We start from the raw sequence: 25,579 nt of genomic DNA, 5'->3' as shown, positions 1-25,579 counted from the left end.
AGAGATCTTCAGCAACAGCAATTTTCTCCCAAATCTTGAGTTATCTCAGTGTATTCAGGAGACCCCCATTTCCTTTGTAAATGACAACTACATCTCAGGACAAGCTCAGACTCCCAGAGGAACCCCCAAGGGTGCCAGGGGAAGTCTGGGAGCAATGTGCCTCCTACCAAGCAATTCTGGAAGTCCTGCCTAGGTTCAGACCCTCTGAGGACCTCAGAGCAGTCCAGGACCCTCCAGGCTCCCTGCAGCAAAGAGCAAGAACTGTCAGATCACTTAGCCAGGAGCAAAGCACTGACATAGGGGCTACTGAGGGGCCCCTGTTTGCTCAGACTCCCTGTAAATTAGACATGAGAAACAGAAATATGCTCGCCATCCCAGACTCATCTTGTCGGAAAGGACACTCTTGTTTCTGCATTCAACCTAAACATTGCAAGTATTGTACAAAGCGGTCAGAGTTTCCTTCTTAATTTGAGTTCATGATCAGAGGAAGCAAAGAAGGAGAAGCCGAATGGCAGCAACAGTGTCACTCACAGGTGACAATAAATATCAACCTGTGCACCCAGAGTTCTTTTCTCCTAAGAAAAGTTCTTTTCTTCTAAGAAATTTCTGGCACTGAGAGGTCATTAGGGCGATGGGGGGGGAGGGAGGTGTTAGGAGAAATCAAGGCAAATGTATGTGCAGGCATCATTTAACTGTTCTTTTAGCATAAGAAAACAGTGCGCACGAATTTTTAATTATTATTTTTTAATGAATTTAGTTCCCCCAGTAGTTAACTCTTTCCTGCCCTGCTCTCTTACAGCAGAGAAAGTTCTCGTCATCTAGCACTAGATGACAGCGGTAGCTACTGCACAGCGCTTGAAAAGTGGGAGAGCGCCGGCTCGCACACCAGGGCGCAGGATGCCCAGGCCGCTGGAGGTCTTGCCCTGGGGCACCGCAACACTTGGGGCGCCGCGTCGCGCCAGGAAGCACCCGCGGGCTCCCAGGCTGCCCGGCCCCTCTGCCGGTGGCTGGCAGAAGTTAGTCACTCGGCGCCCGAGCCCGGCGAGCGTCCGAGGGCGAAGAGGCTGGAGAAGTCTGGCGGGAGGAAACCCGGTACCCGGCCGGCGGCGAGGCGGCGACAGGGCTGCGGGGAGCCGGACGCCCTCCGTGGGCGCGCGAGTGCCAGGTCTGCGAGGCCAGAGCGCACCGACGTGCAAAGAAGAAACACTTGCAGGAAGAGTTCCCTACCGGAGCCAAGCAACGCTGCAGAGAAGTAGGCAAGGAGAAGCCTGAGATGTCCCAGGAACTTTAAAAACACACCAGAACACTCCTTCAGGAGATGAGGTAAGCAGGGTTAGCCAACCCCCAGCAGTTGTGAAACGGCAGACAAACCCCGAGCCGCGGCGGCTTTCAATGCGGCCAAGGCAGCCTCTGGTTTTCTTGCCCAAAAACTTCCCCCCTCGCCCTTGCTCCCGCCCTCATCCCTCCTTCCACCTCGCCGGGTCCCTTCCTCATTCCCGGGTTCCCTTTCCTCGATCACTCCCCCCGCCCCCCCCACCCCGTCTGTCTGATTAGGCGCGGGCCGGGTGGGAGTGGTGGGGGAAGCTCTCCCTTTAAGAGGCAGCTTGCAGTGACGAATTGTTGAAATTGCCATTGCAGGATGGCATGCCGCTATAAATTCATTGTTCCACCTCCTCGCATCTTCACAGCGCTGGCGCTGCTCTCCGCGCTCGCAGCGGCCGACTGGGGGTGACCGCGGCTGGACGACGCTGCAGCCGAGGGACACGGACGCGCCGCTTCCCCGGCCCGCCGCAGGCCGCCCCCTGCATTTCGGTTTTCATTTTTATGGCTTTTTCCCTCTCTTCTCTTCCTCCTGGTTCCAGAGGAGTCGAGGAAATCCACAAAATAAGACGAGAACTGGGCTACTCCGGAGCTTGAAACCTGCAGCCGGCGGGTCCCGAGCGGCCAGGGGGCGGGAGGCGGCGCGCGCCAGGCGCCCGCCGGGTGCGCGGCACTTGGCGACTTTTTTTGGTGCAGAGATCGGGGTGGCCGTTGGGGCCGGTTTGGTTTGGGTTTTTTTTGGTTTGTTTGTTTGTTTGTTTTTAACCTTCTCCTGTATTTGCTGAATCGCCACGACCCGGCTTTTCTCTTTTTTGTGCTTTTTTTTTTCTTTTTTTCTTTTTTCTTTTTTCCGCCTTTCCGGACCACGAATCCAAACATTTTTTTCAAACCAACAAAGAAAAGTTCGCACGCTGGCACCTGGGCCGGGAGAGGCTGGCGCTGTGGCTGGTCCCCCTCCCTCCGACACTTGACTCAACCTTGCAAGCAGTGTACGTGTGCCCCCAGCTCCCGCCCCGGTAACTTCCAGAGCGAATAACAAATACCCATAAAGTCCCCGGCGCGCGGCCCCTCCCCGCGGGCAGCGCATTATGCTGCTCGGGTGGGCGTCCCTGCTGCTGTGCGCGCTCCGCCTGCCCCTGGTCGCGGCCAGTCCCGCCGCGGCACCTGCCCAGGATAAAGCCGGGCAGCCTCGGGCTGCTGCCGCGGCCGCCCAGCCCCGCCGGCCGCTGGGGGAGGAGGCGCCGGAACCGGCCGAGCCTCCCCAACACCCGCACCCCGGGGCGCTGCAGCGCAAGAGCCGCGGGCTTGTGCAGAACATCGACCAAATCTACTCGGGCGGCGGCAAAGTGGGCTACCTCGTCTACGCGGGCGGCCGGCGGTTCCTCCTAGACTTGGAACGCGATGACTCGGTGGGCGCTGCTGGCTTGGTTCCCGCAAAGGGCAGCCTGAGCGCGAGCCGGCGCCACCGAGGCCACTGCTTCTACCGGGGCACGGTGGACGGCAGTCCCCGTTCTCTGGCTGTGTTTGATCTGTGCGGGGGTCTCGACGGCTTCTTCGCGGTCAAGCACGCACGCTACATGCTAAAGCCGCTGCTGCGCGGCCCCTGGGCGGAGGGAGAGGCCGAACGTGTGTATGGGGATGGATCCGCGCCGGTCCTGCACGTCTACACCCGCGAGGGCTTCAGCTTCGAGGCCCTCCCGCCGCGCACCAGCTGCGAGACCCCCGCTTCCCGGCCGCGGCTGCCAGGACGCCCCCCTGCACGCGGCCGCCCGGACCGACGCTGGGCGCTGGCCCAGGACTTCCAGGACCGGAGGGCTCCTTCTTCCTCCGATGGGGTTCAGGGACCACAGACGTGGTGGAGGCGGCGGCGCCGCTCCATCTCCAGGGCCCGCCAGGTGGAGCTGCTCCTGGTGGCGGATGCGTCCATGGCCCGAATGTATGGCCGGGGCCTGCAGCATTACCTGCTGACCCTGGCCTCCATCGCCAACCGGCTGTACAGCCATGCCAGCATAGAGAACCATATCCGCCTGACCGTGGTAAAGGTGGTGGTGCTAGGGGACAAGGACAAGAGCCTGGAGGTGAACAAGAACGCCGCCACCACACTCAAGAACTTTTGTAAGTGGCAGCATCAACATAACCAGCTGGGAGATGACCATGAGGAGCACTATGATGCGGCCATCCTGTTTACTCGGGAGGTAGGTCCGGCCTGGGTGGGTGGTCCAAGCACCCATTCAAGGAGGTGAGTGGAAGGGACAGCATGCAGATGTCACTGCTTCTCTGGGAACCGCCTGCCCCTGTTGATTTGCTTACCAGCTTCTCGCGGGAAACCTAGCCAGCCTCCAACTGTGTCCCTGTAGTCAGGTAGACCCAATAGCAATTCCCACCTTAAGTAGACCCAACGTCCCCGGTAATCCACCAGGATATCTCCAGTCTGAGATACTGTGTCATGGGTGTCAATCTGAGAAGGGAGTCAAATGCTTGAGGAAACGCGCTGAGTGAATGGGGAAAGGGTTCCTCAAGATTGTCTTTGTCAAATGAGGGACCTTCATATTTTAAGTGAACCAAAATGATAACTTTCTCCAACCTCTTGAAAGGGCTTATTGGCTCATCCTTTGTAGTCGTTTTTATCCAGGACCTTCCTTTATTGACATCCATAGCTTCTCACCCAATTCCTGAATCATTCTTCAATGGAAGTAAAAGGAAGCCTTTGCAAAGAATTCCCTTTTCAATCTTTTTCCTAATGGTGTTTTTACATGTCCACCTTGGTGGAATCCCAATTCCTGGGAAGGAAGGAATGTGGGTTGTAAGGAGACTATAGAAACCCAACCTTGCGCCGGTCCTTAGCAACTTCTGGTTGACTTCTTTGCCCAGTCAACTTCTGGTTGACTTCTTTGCCCAGTCAACTTCTGGTTGACTTCTTTGCCCAGCATGGCCAGCAGTGCCGCTGTCTCCTCCTCTTCAGTGGCCAGTGAAGGTCACATCCAACTTGCATGTTTGGATTTGGGATGAATGTTTCCGAAACCCCAGTGCAGAAAGATCTGGGCAAAGAATCAAAACATGAGAATGGAATGTTTTCCCAGAATTTCCTTCTTTTAAGCAAGATGGGACAGGGAGGGGAAGAAATGGATCTTTATAGGTCCAGAGATTCTGGGAGGGACACTCTATATGCACAGTCCACCACATAAGTGTGACATTAGACCACCACATAAGTGTGACATTCAGACACAGAACTGAGCTGGACTTGTGCCTGGCTTGCCCAGAGTCTCATTTTCATTTTCACAGCTCTGCTCTGATTGGCAGTTTTCAGTCATGTCTCTTAGATATCTGGTAAGAATCGACTTTTAAAGCTCATTCTTTAAGTGCTTGAGACCTATCCAGGAGAGATGAAGACTTAGATCTTTGCAACATTGTGCAAAATCATGGTATGCATCGAGGCAACAGGACTAGGCGAGGACAGGAAATGATGGCTTGCAGAAGTTTGCAGAATCACACAGCCCCACCACCTAATTCTCCTATTTTTACTAAGGCACTCTGGGTAGGAAGGAAAAGCGTTGATACATTTGGAGCAGAAAAACACTTGTGGCTCATGAGGTGGACATAAATGTAAACCACATGTAAACAAAAACTGGGAGGGTAGCAGTTTCAGAGTCTCACAACGCACAGATCTGTGCATGGAAAATCTCTCCTGGTTAAGTGATCTTCTGGAAACCATCCTTTAATTTTTCTGCACAACATTCATCTTTGAAATGGAAGAACATTCGTTCTGTAGCCTTCCCTATGAAGTGAAGTTCTCCTGTAAAACTATCCTTTCTTACTTGCTTCCAAGACTTTTTTTTTTTTTTTTGTAAGTAACTTTCCAAGTCTATTTCTTGCTTTGCTCCATCACTGGAGACTGCCAAGAAAGAGGCTTCAGAGAGTTTATGGAAGGAAGTTCACTAAAGACAGAGGAAAAAAAATACTTTTATAGCCATATTCCTCCAAAGAGGAGGTCATTTTAATAGTCTGCTTTCATTTTTTTTTGAAGACAAATAGACATTCCATAATTTCTCAAATAAATAGAAATTAATAGAAAACTCCATTACTCCCTACCTCTTGCACCATAGTTTTCCTAATTGCTTCTCAGGAAAAAACAAAAACAAAAACAAAAAAAAACGGTTATTGCTCTTTTCTAGATGTTGTTTTTTTTTTTTTTTAAAGATTTATTTATTTGTGCATACAGAACTGGGGCACAGGCCAGAGGCTCAGGGGCGGCGAGAGGCTTCACCAGAGACAGAGTGGGAAGCAGAACAGGCAGTTCGATGAAGTACACTGCTGAGGGGAACAGCGGGCGGGTCAGGAGAGGTCTGCCACGCCATGTGGTCACCTCCGGGGCAGGCGGGGATCGAACTCATGTGGAAGTGGTTTTAGCTTCTTAGTGCTGTGCTTTAACCCGCTGTGCCACCAGGGAGGGCCTCTAGATTTTGTTTTTGATGAGGTAGTTTAATAATTCCTATTTGCCAAACTCTGAAACATACCAGTACAATTAAATAGATAAAAGCAAGGAAGAAGTAAATTAACAGTGTGGCTTGACTTCAATAAATATTATAATATTTTTTATGCCAGTTTTCACGTGGAAAATATTTTACACTGGACTCCCTAGCATTCTTGCCAAGCAGAAGCAGACTTTTAGTAGAGCAAATCTCATTTAGTTGGTGTTTGACCCTCTGGTATATATATATATCTAACTTGCTAAGAGCAAAATATTTGAAAAGCATGTGCATTACAATTACATGCACCTCATTTTAAAGAGTGCTATTAATTTAGGGGCTGAGAAGAAATTTCCAAGACCCTGATGCCGTATTCATCTGAGGTAATCTCAAAATGCAATGTTAATCTCTGCCTAATACTTCAGAATGTGGAAAACAAGAGGACTAAAGAAAAAATGACATGAGCTCTTCTATCTATAGAAATCAGACATTGACTTGCATGGCTAGCTTTTTATTTCAATGAGAAATACCCAGATCGGGGCTCAGGATTCTACTTTTACAACTCTGTTTTGAATGTAAGAAGCACGTTGCTTAGAAACCAGACGCCAACCCATTAAATCCATGTTTTGATGGGCTGCCAGCACTGTTCAATTTTTGTGTGTCCAGATGTCTTCTCCTAAATGTGCTTGTCTTTCAGGCATGAAGCGAATGTATGGAGGTGTGTTTTCTACCCCTGTTTACTGACTGACGCCATTGTGTGTGGGATTCAGCAAAATAGCACGTGTAATATATTTATCAAACCACACTACCTATCAGGACTGTGTCTCAGTACTCCGTGCTGGGCAAACTGGAGAAGCTTAGCAACAGTTGATTTTCTGGCATAGGAGAGCTTTGCATTGTGAAATGGCACTTATGCTGGAATTCGCACCACTTTTTCCATCAAACAGTAGAAATTTAATCTCCTGAGGATTTCACTTTGCTTTCCAGAACCCCATCCTTCTTCCTGGCTGCCCCTCTTATTTTAAAAGAGGTTTTTTTTTTTAAGACAAATTCTTCAATTCACGTTGGACACAACTCACTCTTCTTTATAAACAAAAGCCCTGCCCACTAAATAGCAAACCTGGAAATTAAAACCCCCTCCTAATTGTTCAACACCAATGAAAATTTGGTTCTTGTATGGACTGAAAATTTGGTTTGAAATTGAACCAGCTCAGAGGCTACGCAGTATAAAAACTTCATTTGCCTTCATTAAAGATCAGTGAGCCTGTTAGTAAGCAATTGATTGTCTGCGAACCTCTCCCTCCTGTGTTCTGTTCTTAATGCTGAGCTGGGCCCAGACTCCACAAACAGCATTTCTCCATTACTTTTTGGCTCCCATTACGTTCTGTCAGTAGGGCCACAGCTGGAGACAGTGCAAGAAGAGATGCTAGAAAAGAAGGGGGAAGAAGAGCTCTGATCATTTCCTTGCTGACTAGGGTTAAGACTGAATTCCAAAAATTCAATCCTATTTTTGAGCTCAAGTCCCAGGTAAAGGTAAAAAGGACCTATGGCTAGGTCATTCCTCCTCAGTAAAAGGTTAAATAAATTACTCAGAAATAGGAAAACCGGGAGCAAATCAGGTCACTCTAGTTGACATTTGAAAAATACATTGTAAGGAATAATTTGGAAAACCGAAGGTCTGCTGGTGAAGATACAGCACAGCTCGCAGCTTAGTTCATTGCTGGGTTTCCCAGACTCACCACGTGTGTGAGTGCCGTTAAGTGTGAGACTCTCCCGTAGGGCGTGGAAGACAGCATGTTGGGAAAAAAACGCCTGGTCCCCACCCACCTGAGCTTATTATTACCGGGGGAGAGGAAATGGATATTTACATACTTCATTCTAATGTTAGGAAAATTCTGATAAATGCTGTAATTGAGTTATAAACAAAAGTTGGGGGAAAAAGAAGGTTCTGCCTAGACATCTTTTTTTTTTTAAAGATTTATTTATGCATACAGAACTGGGGTACAGGCCAGAGGTGCAGGGGCAGCGAGAGAGGACTCACCAGAGACAGAGAGGGGAACAGAACAGGCAGATTGACAAGGTACACTGCTGAGGGGAGCAGCGGGCTGGTCAGGTCTGCCTCTGCCTCCTCATGTGGATCCCTTCCAGGGCAGGCCGGGTTCGAACTCATGCTGAAGCCGGTTTAGCTTCTTACTGGTGTGCTTTCACCTGCTGCACCACCAGGGAAGGCCCTGCCTAAAGATCTTAATAATTATTTATTACAAATGTATCATTTAATTGGTGCTCTATAGATGGATTAGTTTAATTTGTATTCAGGCAGCTTCCGTGACCATTTTTAATGCACTACAATTAGCCATAAAATGTTTTACAATGATTGCATTCAATAATCTGTAGCCAAAGTGACATTATTATAATTTGACAGATAAAACTTCCATGGAAAGATAAACAAAGATACTCTCAGAGGAGCAGCTGGCAAATGGTAGAGAGAGGTTAGTCCTGTCAGGTTAGTCCTTCTGACAGATGCAAAGGGATGCAGAGATTTGAAAAGTTACCCCTTTCCTAAGAATCTAGCCCATGAAGCAGACACAGGGATGGAAACTTGATGATTTTTATGGGAGATGCAATTAGATATCACAAAGTATACAGCAAGGTTGCCTAACTAATCTGAGCTCAGTTGGGAAGAGCAGAATTAGATCTGCAAGGAGGAGATAGGCATTGTAGACACACCAAGCAATCATGTGCAAAGGCCCAGTGGCAGCATGTTGACAGGTGGTGACAAATGACAATATAAATGATGTAAGAGTGGGAGAGTGATAGCCTTCTCCAGAGAAAAAAATAGCAACCTGATTATAAAAGAAATTGTACACCTTGTTTGTTTCAGCTTGGGCCACCATGGCACCATAGGCTGGGTGCTTTTAAAAGCAGGAATGTGTTTTCTCACAATTCTCCAGACTGGAAATTTCAAGATTATGATTGAGGCCTTTTTGATTTCTGGTGGATCTCTCTTCTTGGCTTGTAGGTTGCTGTCTTCTTGCTGTGTGTTCACATGACAGTCCTTCTGTGAATTCTTGGAAAGGGACAGTAGAGAAAAGAGAGCTCCCTTGTCTCTCTTTCAAGCACACTAAGCCTCTCATTTCACAATTAAACTCTCTTTAACCTTAATTGCCCCATCATGGGCCCTGTCTTCCAATATACACTGCAATATGCACTGGAGATTAACGCTTCAACATATGAATTGGGGTGGGGAAAAGAATTCAGTCCATAGACACCATGCTAAAGAGTTTATATTATAAAATGAATTCATTGTGAATCTAATGAAAGAAAATAGCAGGTGTGTTCTACAATGAGTCTTCTAGTCTAAGTAGTTGGACTAGGTCCAGGGAACCTTAGTAGGATATTTGGGTAATTTTCAAGAGGAGACTAGAGATAGTCTAAACTGAAGCAGAGGCATTAGCTAGTGAGAGGCAGAGATTGAGGGAAGAAATGTTCAAATGAAATGGATATGAATTCATTAACCCTATCCCAGCACAAAGGACCCCCTCGTGATGAGACATGCAGGAAATGCAGATGTGATGGAACTTGAGGTGGAGAGGAAGCCCCAGTTGCTTTATACAAGGTGTTGAATGTCAAGCCAAGGTTGTTCCCATGGCATGTCTTTGAAATTTGGGAGGAATGGAAGAAAATCTTTTAAGATCTGGGCTGTAGGAAGGTACCTGATTATAGTATGTAGATTGGGAAGTCACCAGAGACAAAGGGACCTGTTGGAAGTCTCTGGTGCTAATCCAGGCAGGAAGGGATTAAACAAGTACTGATAGGGGAAACAGTGACCCACTACTGTGAGACCACAGAGAGAGTGCAGCATATTAATGAAGTCTGCAGACTTCTCATCCTGCACTTCCATTTTCTTGTCTGGAATAGCCTCCTCAGTGCATTTCGTATATTTAGTGTGCCTCTAAGTTACCAAGGCTTGCCGTGCATTCTATAAAGACCATACTGTTACTTGGAGCAAAAAGGAATTTGCTTTACCAAGTACAGATTATGAATGGAAAAGCTAGAAGAATATTAAGATAAACCTATGTGGAGATTTAGCAGGACATGGTGAATTAAACACAGGCAGGGAGTGTTCAGGCATAGGTGGGAATTTCAGTTTGACAAGTGTTGAACTGGCAGCTTCAGGAAAAACGACACTGCTTTAATTTCTCCATCAGCTGAAATGCCTCCATTAATAGCAGTATATACCTCGAACAGCCTTTGAAGTCACGTGGTCCAAAGTCCTTATGTTAAGAATGAAGGAATTTGTCCCACATTGTATGTAATGAAGCAATGAGTCTTAGTAATAGCGACAAATGAAAAGGAAATCTACCTTCCATTCACTATGTCCAGTCAGCCTCCATCCCCATTCTCTTATGAGCACCTGTTCCCCTCATGGCTTTTACCTGACCATTTTATTTTAGATTCACCAGAAGAAATTCCATGTGTTGGAAATCTATGTCCAGACTATCTTTCTTGTTCCCCTGCTACGCAACAAATCCTATAGTCTATACAAAACAGCCACAATGACTTTCTTGTCATTCACATTTCCTGTTACCTGATAGCTACACAAGCTTATTTATTGGGATCCTTTTCCTCTAAGACTGTCAGGCTCTATTCACCCTTCAAGATCCAGTCACCTCCCCTGAGACACCTTTGTTAATTGCCCCTTAGAGAGCTCAATTCCACTTCTGTACCTCCTGTCCAGTTTGTTCATGCTAGTACATCCCAGTCTTCTCCATTTTGATATCTCTGTTTTGTCCACTAGCGCTACGATGTATAACAGCTAATATTATGTTTTACTTTATTTATTTATTACAGTGTCAGCACTTAACACAATGTCCAGTGGCAGATTGTCGACACACAATAATTGCTTAAGAATAAATCTGCCTGGATTCCTTAGCCCATAGACTTGGCTGGGTGCTGTATGTTGGATATCCCCTATTTGTTTCCAGAAACTTGGGTAGGGGTTGTTTAGTATGGCCTAATAGACCCAATTAATGTAGTCTCTGCTGAGATCCAAAGCAAGAATTCTTGATTGAGAATTACTATATGGATAGTCAAGAATCACAGCCACAGACCAGATGCATTATCATGTATAAATAGATGTTTGTGGAATGCTTACAGCTAAAATATGTGTCATGCCAGACTAGTCCTTCTATCAAGTATCCCTCCTCTTTGGAATTGAATACCCAGGCATCTGAGGCTAGTTAAATCCTCCTCTGTGTCCTTCTCGTAAGCTCCACTCTTGCCCTTACCGGGTGATAATATTAATAGAAATAAATGATGCTGTTATTTAACTCCAGATTCTGCTCTACAGTGCATTCTTCCTTATCTTGGCTGCTATTGCTGCAGTGATGATGGTATCTGCCCTTATCAGCATCTGTGTTTCCTTTAGTTCCTATTCTCAGCACAATTATGCCACATGAGACCAATCTCCCAGTCAAGCAGAGAAATCCTGCAACTCCTGTTATTTGTTCCACTTCATACATTCATGTCTGTTCAGTTTGTTTTCCCACCCACTAGACTGTCACTGGGATTTGCAAGTTATACCTTGTCCTGGGTCTGTGTTACAAATTACCGCCAAAAAAAAATAGACATAAATGTGATATACTGTATTCTTAATTATTTGATGCACAATTCGAGCATTAAGACATTGGCATGAGCATTAGGTCACAGAAATTCATACATTCACTGTAAATCTTGAAGATAGAACGATAACTGGGTCACTGAGGTTTGAAAGGCATGAATGAAATAGAAAAGGTTGTCAGTTTGCATAATTATAGTTAAAAGAAATTTATAGAGTGGCTGTGTAGCCCAGGGCTTTAATCAGTGCAGTTAAAAATACATTAACAAGTGCTTCTGATCATAACTTTGTCTCATGCACACATTTCCATGGCAATGGGCCAGATGCATTTAATGCAATTCAAGGATGACAAGGAGGATGGATGGCCTCTAATGAGCAATTGATTACCAGTAAGCAGAGAGAGATTAAGCATCCAGTTTCCACTCCCTTCTCATCTGGAGGCTATATCCATTGGTGTGGTTCTTTACCCAAGCTTATTCATGAAGTAAGGGATAAGAAAGAAAAACAATTTTGGGTTTTAGTATTTGAAGATAATGAGTCTCAAATTGCAAGGATGGACATAAATCTTGGTGAAAAATGTAAGTGTGCAGAAATAACCTTCAGTGTCTAGCAGTTCACTCAAACTATGACCTGGGTCTTTGGTCTTAAAGTTATTAAAATGATTGGAGGAAAATGGATTAAAAATTATAGGATAGTATTATCTGACAGACTGATTATTATGCATAAGTGTGTTCCAGTTTCCATTTAAAAAACTACTAGTTTGTTTTCAGCAGCTGTAACTTGAGCTCTCACAGGCTGACACATGAGGATACGCAGGAAACTTTGGGAGGATATTGCTGGTCTGGTGACTGCATTCACCTAGCCTGCTGGCCCAGCTTTCCACTGTGTGAGGCTAGAATAACATGGCGGCCCTAGGGAGGTTCATCACAGCTGGGCTCTCATAACATGGAACATGTTAAGGACCTGGCAGTGTACTAGAGATTACTAGACAAAAGATCACCAGGTCTAGCTCTTAAATACCTTTACCATGGCTGAATTTTTATACAGCAAAATACAGCACAATGATATTGAATATGTTGAAAAGAACCCTGCCTTGGAGTGGGTTGTACTGGTTATGACAAAGTAGCATCTTTTCTGGCTTCTTGGAGTCTATTGAGGTCCTGTTTGCACACAGCATGTTAAAGCCACATGAGATCCACCTTATGTCCCACCACCTATCTGTCACACTTCACCATCAATAAAAATGTTTGCTGTGTTGCTTGTAAGCCAGACTGCAGTCGTTGCAGCTACAAAGATGATCTCCATCATAGAAATGATTCCTTATTTCACCGAGTAAATAATCACCTTTTATAGTAATAAATATTTTTTAAATGTTATTTCACTCTCCAGTTACTTTTTATGGCTTATTAAAATACTGTCCTAGGCCCTCCCTGGTGGCGCAGCGGGTTAAAGCACAGCGCTGAGAATCTAAAGCCGCTTCCGCATGAGTTCGATTCCTGCCTGCCCTGGAGGTGGCCACATGGCGTGGCAGACCTCTCCTGACCCGCCCGCTGCTCCCCTCAGCAGTGTACTTCGTCGATCTGCCTGTTCTGCTCCCCACTCTGTCTCTGGTGAAGCCTCTTACCGCCCCTGAGCCTCTGGCCTGTCCCCCAGTTCTATAGGCACAAATAAATAAATCTTTAAAAAATAAGTAAATAAGTAAAATAAAATACTGTCCTATTTGGGGAATATATATGAACTAGATGGTGTCACTTAAGGGTAGAATCTAGAGAAACAAGACAAAGGAGCAGGTAAAGCTGAGACTATATGACTCTAGTGAGACATCCACCAGCAAGCAGTATTGTGGGGGGAAAAGAGAGGGTGAGAAAAGCAGAGAGGTATGCACAGTGGACTCTGGGTGCTTTGTTGGTGGGAGCACTCTGGTAATCTGATGGGAAGGTTGGGGGTGTGCGATCTTACACTTCCAAAGACAAACTATGGAAACCAATGTTACCTCAATATAAAATAATTACTTTTTTAAAAAATCAAAAATAAATTTCTTATCCATCCTACTTGACAATGAATGTATACGCTGTTAATTTTTGCCAAAGACAGCATGCAAACACCAGAAAGTCTAATGTCTACTAGTATTCAAGTAGCATTCTGGTGAAAGTATGCCATTGCAACTTTATGTTAATAATTTTGATTTATATTTTCGTGTTTCTTGTCTTAAAAGTCTTGATCTCTTTCATCTAGATGGATCATTTTTAGCAGAGTGTGATCACAATCCAGTTTCAGAAGCTCTCAAAAGTCATGCAACCTCTTCCCAGAAAGACACATATTCTGACATAAAAAACAAAAAAACAGATGACATAACTCCTGAGGACTGATCAGTTTGAGCAACCCAGCATTAAATGGCCCTACTCCCAAAGACACAACCCCTGGCATTTCCAATTCTTTTTGAAAACAGAAGGACCATCTTCCAAGAAATCATACTTATGGATTAAAATTTCATTTCCAGTCCAAAATACTGAGAAATTTATATTTGGCCACAAATATGCCACCGAGCAGTTGCCTCGGTGATGGAAAATGAATTACGAGGCCAGGCTTCTGATAAATTTAACGTGAATTTAGGCCAGAATCTTAGGGCTTCCCTAAGTATGACCATATGTGAGCGGCATGACCGTGGGAGGGACCTGAACTCTACATCTGGCCCGAGGAAGGCCACAGCTATAGCAATAGCCATGCTCGGATCCTCCATCTCTTTAAATATAATGAGTCCCATCAGCCTTCTGTGCTGCTGGGGGCCAGACGAGCTTCGACAGTCAATGCCATTCGTTTGACTATGGAATGTTTCCAGAGCTGAACAGGTGACATCATAAACATACCCAGCCCTGGCCATTTGGAGCTAGCAAGTGGCTCGACGAGGTGGCTCCTTCTGGATGTAAATTGGCTTGAATGATTTCTTTCTTTCTCCTGGGCAGGATTTATGCGGGCATCATTCATGTGACACGCTGGGAATGGCGGACGTGGGGACCATATGTTCTCCAGAGCGCAGCTGTGCTGTGATTGAAGATGACGGCCTGCACGCAGCTTTCACCGTGGCTCACGAAATTGGTATGCAGCGCCTTTCTTGTCCCTCGCCAAATCAAACACTTGTAACAGCTGCAACAGGAACCAGCATACTTGGCAATTAATTCCAGATTTCTCCTGGTTCAGATGTTCCCTGGGGGATGAAGTTTGTTTGTATTTGCACTCTTAGGGTTAACGCAAGAAAGGGAGGGAAGGCAAAGTCAATCACACAGTAGATGTTTCCTGCCTGACAGTGGCCTTGAAACATTTAAGAGAAATTCGCTCCTGCTACTGTCCTTTAAAGTAGCCGTGAATTAGATGAAATTGGTCATGGTGGGCTCCGGAATGTAGAGATGTCTCTCTTCAATGTTCTTCAAAACAGTATTGACGCATCCAGGGCTAATCAGTTTTCACAGAAATTTATCATGTTTTATTTGCTTGGGAGTGATCCCAGCCGCCTCCTGACAGAGGTAATCAGGGCACTTGCAGTAAGCCTCCATGCCTTGCGTTAGAGCGTTCATTTCTTAACAATTGTTGTATGAAGGTAACTGTTTTGTCCCAACTTCTGTGACCGGCCGCAAGAAAAGAAGGCGGAGGGCAGAAAGGCTGAGCAAGCAGAGTTTATTGCTCCAGGACAGCAGCTGAGACAGAGCCCCTAGGGTGGGGTCCGCAGCTACAGCCCACTCAATAGGGGGAAGGGTCTCTTATATAGGTCCTAAGCTCAGATTTCAAAGGGGTGACTCATCCCTGTGTCCTTGATGTAAGGCGTAACCTTCATCTAGCCCCATCCCGACGACCCAAGGACCCGTTAATTAGATGCAAGGCCCAATTTATTACCACCTTATCACCTTTGGATGCAAGGCCTGATTTATTATTGCCCTTATCCAGTCCCTCAGTAAATCTCCGCATTTGGTCACTCCCAACAGTAACATTGGTTTGCAACACTATGATTCGGAAATACAGGGTCCCGCCTCCTCAGATGTCCGCTGTCCCACCATACCCACCAACCTGCCTGGTGTCTAGAAACTAAGACAATGAAACCCCGGCAAAGGCCAATGGGCTGTGTTTGCTGTCAGGAACACAGCCAGCTCCTCCAGCTAGAACTGTAGAACTGAGTTAATTGTTGAACACGACCCTAACAATTAGGAAAATGTGTTTCCCAGTCACTGATGTCAACTACCAGGGAGCTTGAGAAGTTAGTTTGGACTCGGGTTTAGACATCAGAATTAGGTCTTCTGGGCTCCATTCTTGCAGAAGAACATTTGATCTGTGTCCCCTGGGTCTTCTGTAAACTCTCTAAGATTGTTTTCATATCGGATATGTAAGATGATGAACGCCTATTCTTGGAATCAGCGTAAGGACCGAATGCAAAGGTTTATAGATACCAGCCCTTTTCCAGTTTACCTTTCTGTTAAATCATTCATTTACTTTAGTATGTATATATCACCATTAGCATCATCTTTGGGGGGGCCAAACTATGGTTTATTACGATTTTACATATTCCCTGCCTTTCATTTGACAGATTTCAGTTTTCAAACCTGTTTGATTTGAAACCGTATTTTTTACATAACAAGGAAAACTGCTTTTTCACCTTCTTAGAAAGTGGAGAACCATTCACACAGGTCCATTTTTTGCTGCCATTTTTCTCGGGGGAGTTCAAAAAACATCAAAGATGTAATTGCATATCAGAGTGTTATGACTATAAAATAGAAATCAGTCATTAAATATTAATTCTTAAGAATTAGTCAGGACTTTAATCTTCTTAACTGATAGTCTTCTTATATCTAAAGCAAAGTAACACGAACATAAATCCTTAATCCAAATAACTTCCAACAGCCTGCCAATCAAATGCCCATTAAATCTGAGTTGCAAGTGTGTGTCTGTGATCTCTGTTTTTACCTCATGTGAGTGACTTACCCTCTCTGGGTCTCTCTCTTTCTTTAAGGAGGGCTAATAATGAGACATGGATCTCTAGTGTGCTATACTGGGAGAGTGGAAAGTGTTTTTAAAATACACAGCCACTTCAGAGATGGGATTAGGACTTCACCTGTCTCTTATTCATGCCTGTTAAACTAAGTGATAAAAACACAGCCTAAAGAGATCCTGAGTCAATATTTACTACCAATCTGTGCATGAGTGTGTACTGGAGTGTGTGTATGAGAGCTGCCCAAGGCAACTTTCTGATTTTGCAGTAGAAGCTAAGGAGAATTAGTTCAAATACTTGAGAGGATTGTAGTTAAGCAGGGGAGATTTAGAAAGTACATCAAAAACTAAGCACCATTATTCGGATGGAGAGAAGTCTCATAGGAAACACTCTCAATCTCTGGGAAGCCCGAGGCTGGATCATCTTAGGCTGAAAAATAATGAGGAATAAGCAACAGAGTTGATGGCTGGCATCATCCATCCAAAAGATTATAAACCTAACTCCCAAAGATGCGATGAAAACTCCTTAAAGGAAGTGCTGTTTCTTCTCCTCTCTTTCCCCCGTCTTTGGTTTTTTTTTATGATTTACTTATTTATGCATACAGAACTAGGGTACAGGCCAGAGGTGCAGGGGCGGTGAGAGGATTCACCAGAGACAGAGCGGGGAGCAGAACAGGCAGATCGACAAAGTACACTGCTGAAGGGAGCAGTGGGCAGGTCAGGAGAGGTCTGCTGAGCCATGTGGGTCACCTCCAGGGTGGAGATCAAACTCACGCTGAAGTGGCTTTAGCTTCTTATTGCTGTGTTTTAACCTGCTGCTTCCTTTTTACAAAAGGAGTCAGAGGTGGCTTTCCAGAGGCAGCTCTGTGTTCAAATCCATGTGGTTTCCTTATCTGTGACCTTGGGCTTGTCAATCACCCCCTGATTCTGTTTATTCAGTTTACCAGTTTAAAAATGAGGTAACAGCTATTGTGGTGGTGACAGTTTTTATGAGCTGCCCTGCTTCAGTGCTTTTTACAGGCCCATTATAGGGCCAGAAAGAAGCTATCCCAGACTTTCCTTCTTTAGAGTGGAAAAGGGGTAGCCCCCCTCCACAGCACCACAAGCACACACCTTCTGTGAAGACTTGCATCTGGAGGGAAAGCCAGTCAAAAGGAGGGTTGCGTCAGGGAGTCAGGCTGACTGCATGGAGAAGCTTCTCTGAGGCTAGAAGCCCATGTGGCCTTGCACAGAGCTGCTTCCAGAAGAAAGGGGAGGACTTGTACGTCACGTGCTTTGCAAATAGGAGCTCCATGCGTTCCCACCTTGCAGGTGCCATGGCTGCCAACTAGACAGGAGTGAGTGGGCCGCACCTGGGGACCTCCCACTTGGCGCAGATGCAGGAGGTCTCCCCTGAATCTCCTCCGCACCACAGGAAGTGCACAGAGGAGGTGGGGAGCAGGAGAGGAAGACAAGTGTGTGCGTGCCTGCCCCAGCTGTGGTACCTTAGCTGCCTTCAGCGGTAAAGTGACCCTTTCTCACACACAGCTAACATCTGGGAGGCTTCCCAGCTAGAACCACTGTGGCAGGAAATGAAGCTTCTTTGGGGTTACATTGCCTGTGAAGGCAGCTGGGCTGAAATAAGGGACCTTCCAGCCTTACCTTTCCAGGTCCCCCAGAACTGCTAAGCCAAGGGTTTCAGGTTGCACAGGCACACCCAGCAGCCAGGAGGATACTGATAAGGATCAGTATTTTTAAAACTAGATGTGTGCAGTAAGAGCCATTCTTGATAATAAATAGAAGCACTAAGAGAACAATGTAAGAGAAATGTATCTATGAGAGATATCACACCTGAGTCTTTGACATATGACCATAAATAGAAGCACTAAGAGAACAATGTAAGAGAAATGTATCTATGAGAGATATCACACCTGAGTCTTTGACATATGACCATAAATAGAAGCACTAAGAGAACAATGTAAGAGAAATGTATCTATGAGAGATATCACACCTGAGTCTTTGACATATGACCATAAACAGGAGTCCTTTAATTTCTGGAGCAAATCATCACTATTTACTTTTTTAGAATCGCTATAATTATTTCTCATATCAATTACTGCCTCCTTAATTTCCCCTTTTGTATAACGTCTGGCTTAATCTGAGAAATTTGAGATCTGAGTGTAGGGGAATATGGGTTTAATTTTCTATTTATAAAGGGATCTGGATTTCATTTACTTTATTTTCTAATTGTTTTATGACTCTTTAATTTCATTTTTTGTCTGGATGTTGTGAACATGTGCTCAAAGTATGAGCCCTTAGAAAAATAGAGAAGATAATCTTACAAAATATGCCCATATCATCTGTATGTGATTACAGTCTTTGCCTCTTCAGCTCGTGTGATCTTGGGTAATATAGTTTGCTGATCTCTTTCCAATTCTTTATTTTTAGATTGTTGCATTAAGTCATCAGTCTGCCCTAATCATGTTGTGGATTCTAACGCCACTCTACTTTTATCTAATATTTTTCTTTCTCTTTTATTAGATATTTATTACTTTTCAGATTTGCAGATTACCTCTAGAGGCTTTCTATACTGATGGAAATAATTTCTTGAAACTTCAGGTCTGCTAGAGTGTTTTTAATTCACTTGCGCCCATTTTAAAACGTGCAACTTGCTTCATGCACAGTGTAAATATATTACTGTGCTCAAACACATCTATGAAGAAAATTTCCAATTCATTCCCATACCTTTTTTCTACTTTATTTATTCTTGAAGTTCTAAAAGGGTACTTTGGCTTAAGAATAAGCACTTTGGATTAAGTCTCAGCACAAAGAAGCTATCAGCAGGGGTTTGAGTTTGATGCCGTGGCCAGGGAGCTGTCTCACATGGCACAACAGACCTCTCCTGTCTCCCTGCTGCTCCTCTCCAGGCAGTGGATTTCAGTCAGTACACCTGTTCTGTTCCCCACTGTGTCTCTGGTGAATCTCTCACGCGTTAGCCCCACACCTCTGGCCTGAACCTCTTGTATGCATAAATACATCATTTTTAAAAAATGAATAGCCCTTCCAGTGGATGACTGTGATTGGAATGTCCCACCCTTATCACTCTATATACATTGTGGTGAAAAATATAAGGAACATCCTACATTGAAAATTAAACATGTAAAACACATGGGGGCAAACCTAAGGGACCCATCTCATACCTTTCTTAAAAAAAAAGTAATTACTATTTTTTTAAAAGATTTATTTACGCATACAAGAACTGGGGTGCAGGACAAAGGTACAAGGAGGTGAGAAGATTCACCAGAGACAGAGTGGGGAGCAGAACAGGCAGATCTACAGAAACACACTGATGAGCGGAGCAGAGGGTAGGCCAGGAGAGGTGTGCTGTGCCATGGGACTGAATTGACGCTGTAGTGGCTGGTGATAGCTTGAGTTTTGAAACTTAACCTCTTGCACCACCAGGGAGGCCCAGTCTCTCACATATTTTCTACCCATGGCATTCAATTCAAATCTAACAGGAGGTAGGTTAAGTGAATAATTCTGAAAATTTACTCTTTTCGTGTGCCAGATGTTAAGTGCAATACTTCTTTTTTTCCTGCTAATTCCTTCCCGTAAGAGGGACAGATTTTAGAGGTACATAGGCAACTGAGGCCAAGACAGGTTTCTGGAAAGTAGACTATGATAAACGTAGAACTGCAGAGGCAGTCGTTAATTGCCTTCCTCTTTGCTATGATATGTCTGGGTAACACTGACTAAATTGTTGGGACATTTAAGAAAGTTGCTTTAAACTGTCAAGAACACAGTTCCCATTCCTCTGCCTTGAGTGGAGGCAAAAATGTGGTTATAGCCATTTTACAACCCAAATGTGAATGATAGAAAGTTTCAAGTGAATGTAAGTTTACATTTTGAGTTTATATTTTGAACTTGTCAAATTTTTATTATCAGCTTGCAATAATAAAGACTTCACCTGCTGCACACATGGTTCTTCGACATAATAATTTTATTGATGTTGGGCCAGCTCTTAATATGCTAGGGGGCACAATCTGATTTTATTTAGACTAATGAAATCCATAATTTGCAAACATGCTGAAGCTTTGCTTTATGGTAGTTAATTATAAAATGTGTTAAGTGAACCTCTCCACCATGAAAGACTCCAAAATGCTTCCTAAGCTAAAGTCAGGCAACTTACAAAGTCAAAGCCAAACATTCAGCTGGAGGCTTAGGAAGTGGTTGAGACACAACAGTGTAGCGGCCGTGTTTTGCTGTGGTTAGAGGATTTCTCTGGTTATGCTGATGTGCGTTTGACTGTGCTCCCATAGATGATTAGATTAAACAGGCTGTGTTTTGAAAAGCTCAGAGGCTCTTGAAACTCCATAGACCAAAGCCAAGAGCAGAGAATCAGATGTCAGGACTGGACGTGGATGTAGAGTAAAAGGAAGCTAGGATTAAACTGGGTAGTGAGCCCCAAACCCATACCTCTAATCAACATGAATGGAGCAGTATTTCTGTGTCTTCTTGGCTCCCAGATGAAAGGTGGGGATAGATCACTAAGATATAGTATTCAGTGTTAGGGGTTTGTTGTTCTTGTTTAGATCAAATACTAATTCTTTAGCGGAGGTCTGTACTTTGTCCACGCTGGTGTGGAAGTCTAATAAATTGAAGGTGACAGAAAAAAAATTATATCACACATATAATGTGTGATTGTTTTCCTTTTTTTTTAAGATTTAGTGATTTGACCCTCCCTGGTGGCGCAGCGGGTTAAAAGCACAGCACTGAGAATCTAAAGCCGCTTCCGCATGAGTTCGATCCCAGCCTGCCCCGGAGGTGACCACATGGTGTGGCAAACCTCTCCTGACCCGCCCGCTGCTCCCATCAGCAGTGTACTTCGTCGATCTGCCTGTTCTGCTCCCCACTCTGTCTCTGGTGAAGCCTCTCGCCGCCCCTGAACCTCTGGCCTGTACCCCAGTTCTGTATGCACAAATAAATAAATCTTTAAAAAAAAATTTAGTGATTTATGCATACTAGAGCTGGGGTACAGGCCGATGGGTGTGGAGGTTGGTGAGAGGACTTACTGGAGACAGTGGGGAGCAGAACGGGCAGATTCATTGAATTACACTGCTGAGGGGCGCAGTGAGCGAGACTGGGAAGGTCTGCTGTACCCTGTGGGTCAGCTTCCTCGCTGGGGATTGAACTTGAGCTGCAGTGGCTGCTTTATTATGCTTGAGACTTAACCCCCGTGCCACCACTGAGATCCTGATTTTTTTAAGATTAGAAAATCTCCCCTTCTCTTCCTAATCAAGTATTAAGTAATGTCAAAATGCTCGAGATTAGGATACCTACAAGTAAAGTATGATAAATCCAGACTATTCGTGAGAACAATGAATCTGGCTAACAGTTCCTGGGTATTTGATATTTATTTGTCTAATACATAGTCTAAGCTCTTTACGCCTTACATATCATGTAATCCTTATTAAATGTCATGAGGCAATAACTATTAATAGGTGACCCAAGAGAGGAAGTACTGACACACAGAAAAGTTTCTAAACCTTTCTAAGGTCAGCAAGTTGTATCCTAGCAGGGTGAAATTCAAACTTCACCATCCGGTTGCATTCTCAGGATCTTGATAATGGTTATTCTTTTTGAAGAGATAATCCTGAACTTTATTCTAAAGGGATATTGACACAGCTAATGAAAGGTGAAAAAATATCATTTTCCTGGATAAAGGACAGATTTGCACTTTCAGCAGTGAATATAATATAGGCTACACACATGTTAAATGTTAATTTTTAGTGATGTATACCTGAAAGTTATGTTACAATGCAGGTAGTTCAATTAAATTTTTTTCTTCCTTCAGATTACATAATGCTTCATTTACAGTTTACATTTAATGTTTTGAGAAGGGAGTTAAGAATTTTATCATTTCTATATAAGGATTTACACTGGAGTAGACAGCTATGATGCAAATCTTGGACCCCCTTCTTCCTAATTCTAGATTCTGATCCCTTAAGAACTCTTGACTCACTAGCCAACTCCTGGCCAGACCTTCTTGCATCTCAATAATCCCAGCTGGAAAATTAGGTAAAATATAAACATGACCTCATTAAGAAACATGTTTCATCTGAGCTGTGCTTCTTGAATAAACATTACAAAGCTTCTGGTGACATTTTTTTTTTTAGAATGTAGTCTGTGTCCCTACATACAGTGGTCAGTTTGGAGTTGGGAAACAGGAGCTTAAATTTTTGTTTAATTTGCCGACCTAAGTTTAGAAAAACAGCCACTTCCCTTCCTGAGGTTAATATTATAACTCAATCCTAGTTGTACAGTAATGCCTGAGATGAAGGAGAAGCTTAATCAACATTTTCCTTTAAACCAATATGTCTTCCCCCAAGTGTACGTTATAAAGATTTTTAATATCAGGTTGATTGCGAATTTAAAGAAGTAAGATGCTTTTAAAACTATATTGTGAATAACAGAAACTTATTTCACAAAATATCACCCACATGTCATTTTAAAAGATGATTTTAAAGGATGTCTATAGTACTAAAAAAAATATCAGAAATTATTGCTATTGCAATATCATTTGACCTAATAATATAGCTTACATTCCCACGCTATGGGTTTATTAGAGATAATTAATCATGAAACACTTTCCTTAGTATAATTCACATCAACTTCTTCCTGAAGTTACATAAGTAGGATGATTGTCCTTACAACAGGATTTAATATCTATTAAGGGAAGATCAGTATTTTATACAAAAATTTTTTTTTGACGTTTATGATTTCAAACAGCAAAATACATTTCTGTAGGCTGCAAGTTTTGGGGAAAATAATAGATGGTTGGATTATTCTCAGAATTTCACTCTGACTTCTATATTTCCCTTTTTCTTTTTTTTTTTTCTTTTTTGCTTATTGAGCTTATAAATACAAATGCTATTAACAAGTACACCTCCAATATACACAAGCATGTTTTGGTCTTTAATTGCCTCTGGATTTCAGGTGAAAAGTTTTCACTGACAGCAACCAAAACTTTAAGATTCACTAACAAATCTAGTCTTATAAACAAGATTTTTAAACTGAATTAAAGCAAACAGACTGCACTTCCATCTCTTGAATGTTTACTGATAGCCAATGGTTCCAAATACAAGTATTAATTCTTCTTTCACATGGGACTTTAGGGCTTCTCATTTAAACACTAGCAGTAAAGTGTTACCCCATATCCTCACTATGAGTTTTCATGTTCTGTTTCACAAAAGGAATTGGTTGAGCTTCTTCAGATTTCTTTAGTAACTTTCAGATTTCCTTTGAGTCTTCTACAACCTTCTTCCCCTACATTTTGACTTGATCTAGAAATGGACTTTGTCCTTCCCAGGGTAAGAATTGCCTGTCTCTGTGGGTTTCTTGATTCCATTCCCTTCCCTTCTCCAAAATTTCACTCCTCAACAAACTCTGTGTTAGTCTAAAAAATCATCTAAAAACACCTTTTGATGAAAACAAAAACAGATTACCAACTCTAGAACTTGGTAAACATTTTCTTAAAATATTCTTCAGTTGTTAGCTTAGTCTCTGAAACACATATTTGTAAATTCAATCTGTGCTAATCCTGCTAAAGGCTGCATTTCAGAGAAAAGCTCAATCTTCAAGCCACATTTGAAAACTTAAGTATCTCTGTGGGTGATTTATGAACAAATTTTCACTGGAAAAGGTGGCTGATGGAAAAGCTAAGTCATGATGGTAAGTAGTCAATGATTCCCCTTCAAAGCATCTACTTGAAATATATTTCTGTCAGCTGTGAAATTCTATTTTAAATGTCCTGGTGTCTGGTTCTATGTCTGTAAACTTTTAGTATCACAAGATCATCTACTGTTTGTGCCTTTAGAATATCTTATGCTGGGATAGTTTCTTGCCATTTTGACTCAATATGGGCAAATTTGAGGTTGACCTGGGATGTCTTAACAAGAATGACTAGGCACCACATTTGAAAATGCCATTCCTTTTGCTGTTCACAGCCTTTAGTATGTCTGTCACGTCTTTCTTGAAGAGCATCCAACACTCCTCACGGTGCTCTTCCATTTCAATTCCTGTCCGATGCCTGAAGAGAAGTCACATGGCCCACTGCTGTGGAGCTGGCTGTCTGATCTTGGACGCCTGAATACTCTTCACATTGCTCACAACTCATTGCTCTTGAGCATGCCAGGCTCTACAGCCAGGCAGTGGCCTTACTCCAGGACAGGATACTTCTCTCCCCTCCTAAGAGCCTGTCTCTTTCAGTTGACCCTCAGGCCATCCATTTCTGACTGGCTGTTGGAAATCTTAGAGAAGTCACATCACTGTTTAGCTCTTGCTGAAGTGCAACTACGATTCGCTCATGCTTAGAATGGCAATCATTTCTTATTACCCTGCAAGACTTTTTCATATGTCTTCAGCCACAATTAGTTACATTAATAAATTAGTAAATTTAGGGAACATAAAATTCAGTGTTGTGCCAACTAATATACCAAGAGTCTTAAAAGCATACAACATGTTTTACAGTAATCTGCCTGGTTGCTATGTGAAATCTTGAAAAATTATATGCCTTGCCACTCTGAAGGTAAGAAAAAATGGAGGCCCCTCAAAGTGAGTCTGGTTTTTGCCACCTAGCCTGTATTTTAAATCAAAACTCTAAGTGTCCCCTGCAGATGCAGTGGGAGTCTCTTGACACACCCCAAAAGGGTACGTGGATGATAGTACTTCTTTACGTCCATGGTGGCGGAAAAGACTATTACTCTGGTAAACAGATGGGTATCTTATGAACAAGCATGCAAAAATCCAATTTTTAAAACTACAATAACTGGATTGCAATGAATATCATGTTACTGAAGTCACACAAGTCCCACTGTGTTAGCTGATACAGAGTCTACCAGAGGAAAGTTCAAGTAGGCAGAGTGTGTCCTCAACAAGCATTTGCATGTAATGACTTTAGGTATTTTCGAAGAGGACTTCAAAAGAGGGTCTGCTTTCCTGTGAGCTGTGGGTTCTGTGAAAGACTCAACATACCAGCTGACGCTCCCACCCTTTCTCTTTGGCATGTCATTGGGGGCACCGTCTATAATATGCTACTGACCAAATGGAGCATGAATTGTGTGGAAGGGTGCCCCAAAGATGACCTATTAGCTTAGCAAAGACTTGAAATACATATCTGCCAAACTAGCCAAAAAGTGTGGTGCACTGGAAGGTGCCTGAGTCC

The 25,579-nt window shown here is 43.7% G+C and overlaps 1 protein-coding gene across 1 annotated transcript in view; it reads left to right on the top strand.

The window, feature by feature from the left end:
* The first annotated feature begins 1,650 nt into the window (after positions 1–1,650).
* Positions 1,651–25,579, top strand: part of ADAMTS5 (ADAM metallopeptidase with thrombospondin type 1 motif, 5) — a 41,845-nt gene continuing 17,916 nt past the window's right edge. The window contains exons 1-2 of the mRNA XM_004675320.2: positions 1,651–3,515; positions 14,367–14,499. Of these exons, the coding sequence (XP_004675377.1) occupies positions 2,409–3,515; positions 14,367–14,499 (1,240 nt within the window). The 5' untranslated portion in view covers positions 1,651–2,408. The remainder of the gene's footprint in view (positions 3,516–14,366; positions 14,500–25,579) is intronic.

Source organism: Condylura cristata, unplaced genomic scaffold, assembly GCF_000260355.1.
Source record: "Condylura cristata isolate star-nosed mole 26May11 unplaced genomic scaffold, ConCri1.0 scaffold00003, whole genome shotgun sequence".
Lineage (NCBI taxonomy): Eukaryota > Metazoa > Chordata > Mammalia > Eulipotyphla > Talpidae > Condylura > Condylura cristata.
Note: the sequence above shows the minus strand (reverse complement) of the source record. Positions and strands in the feature narration are given on the sequence as shown.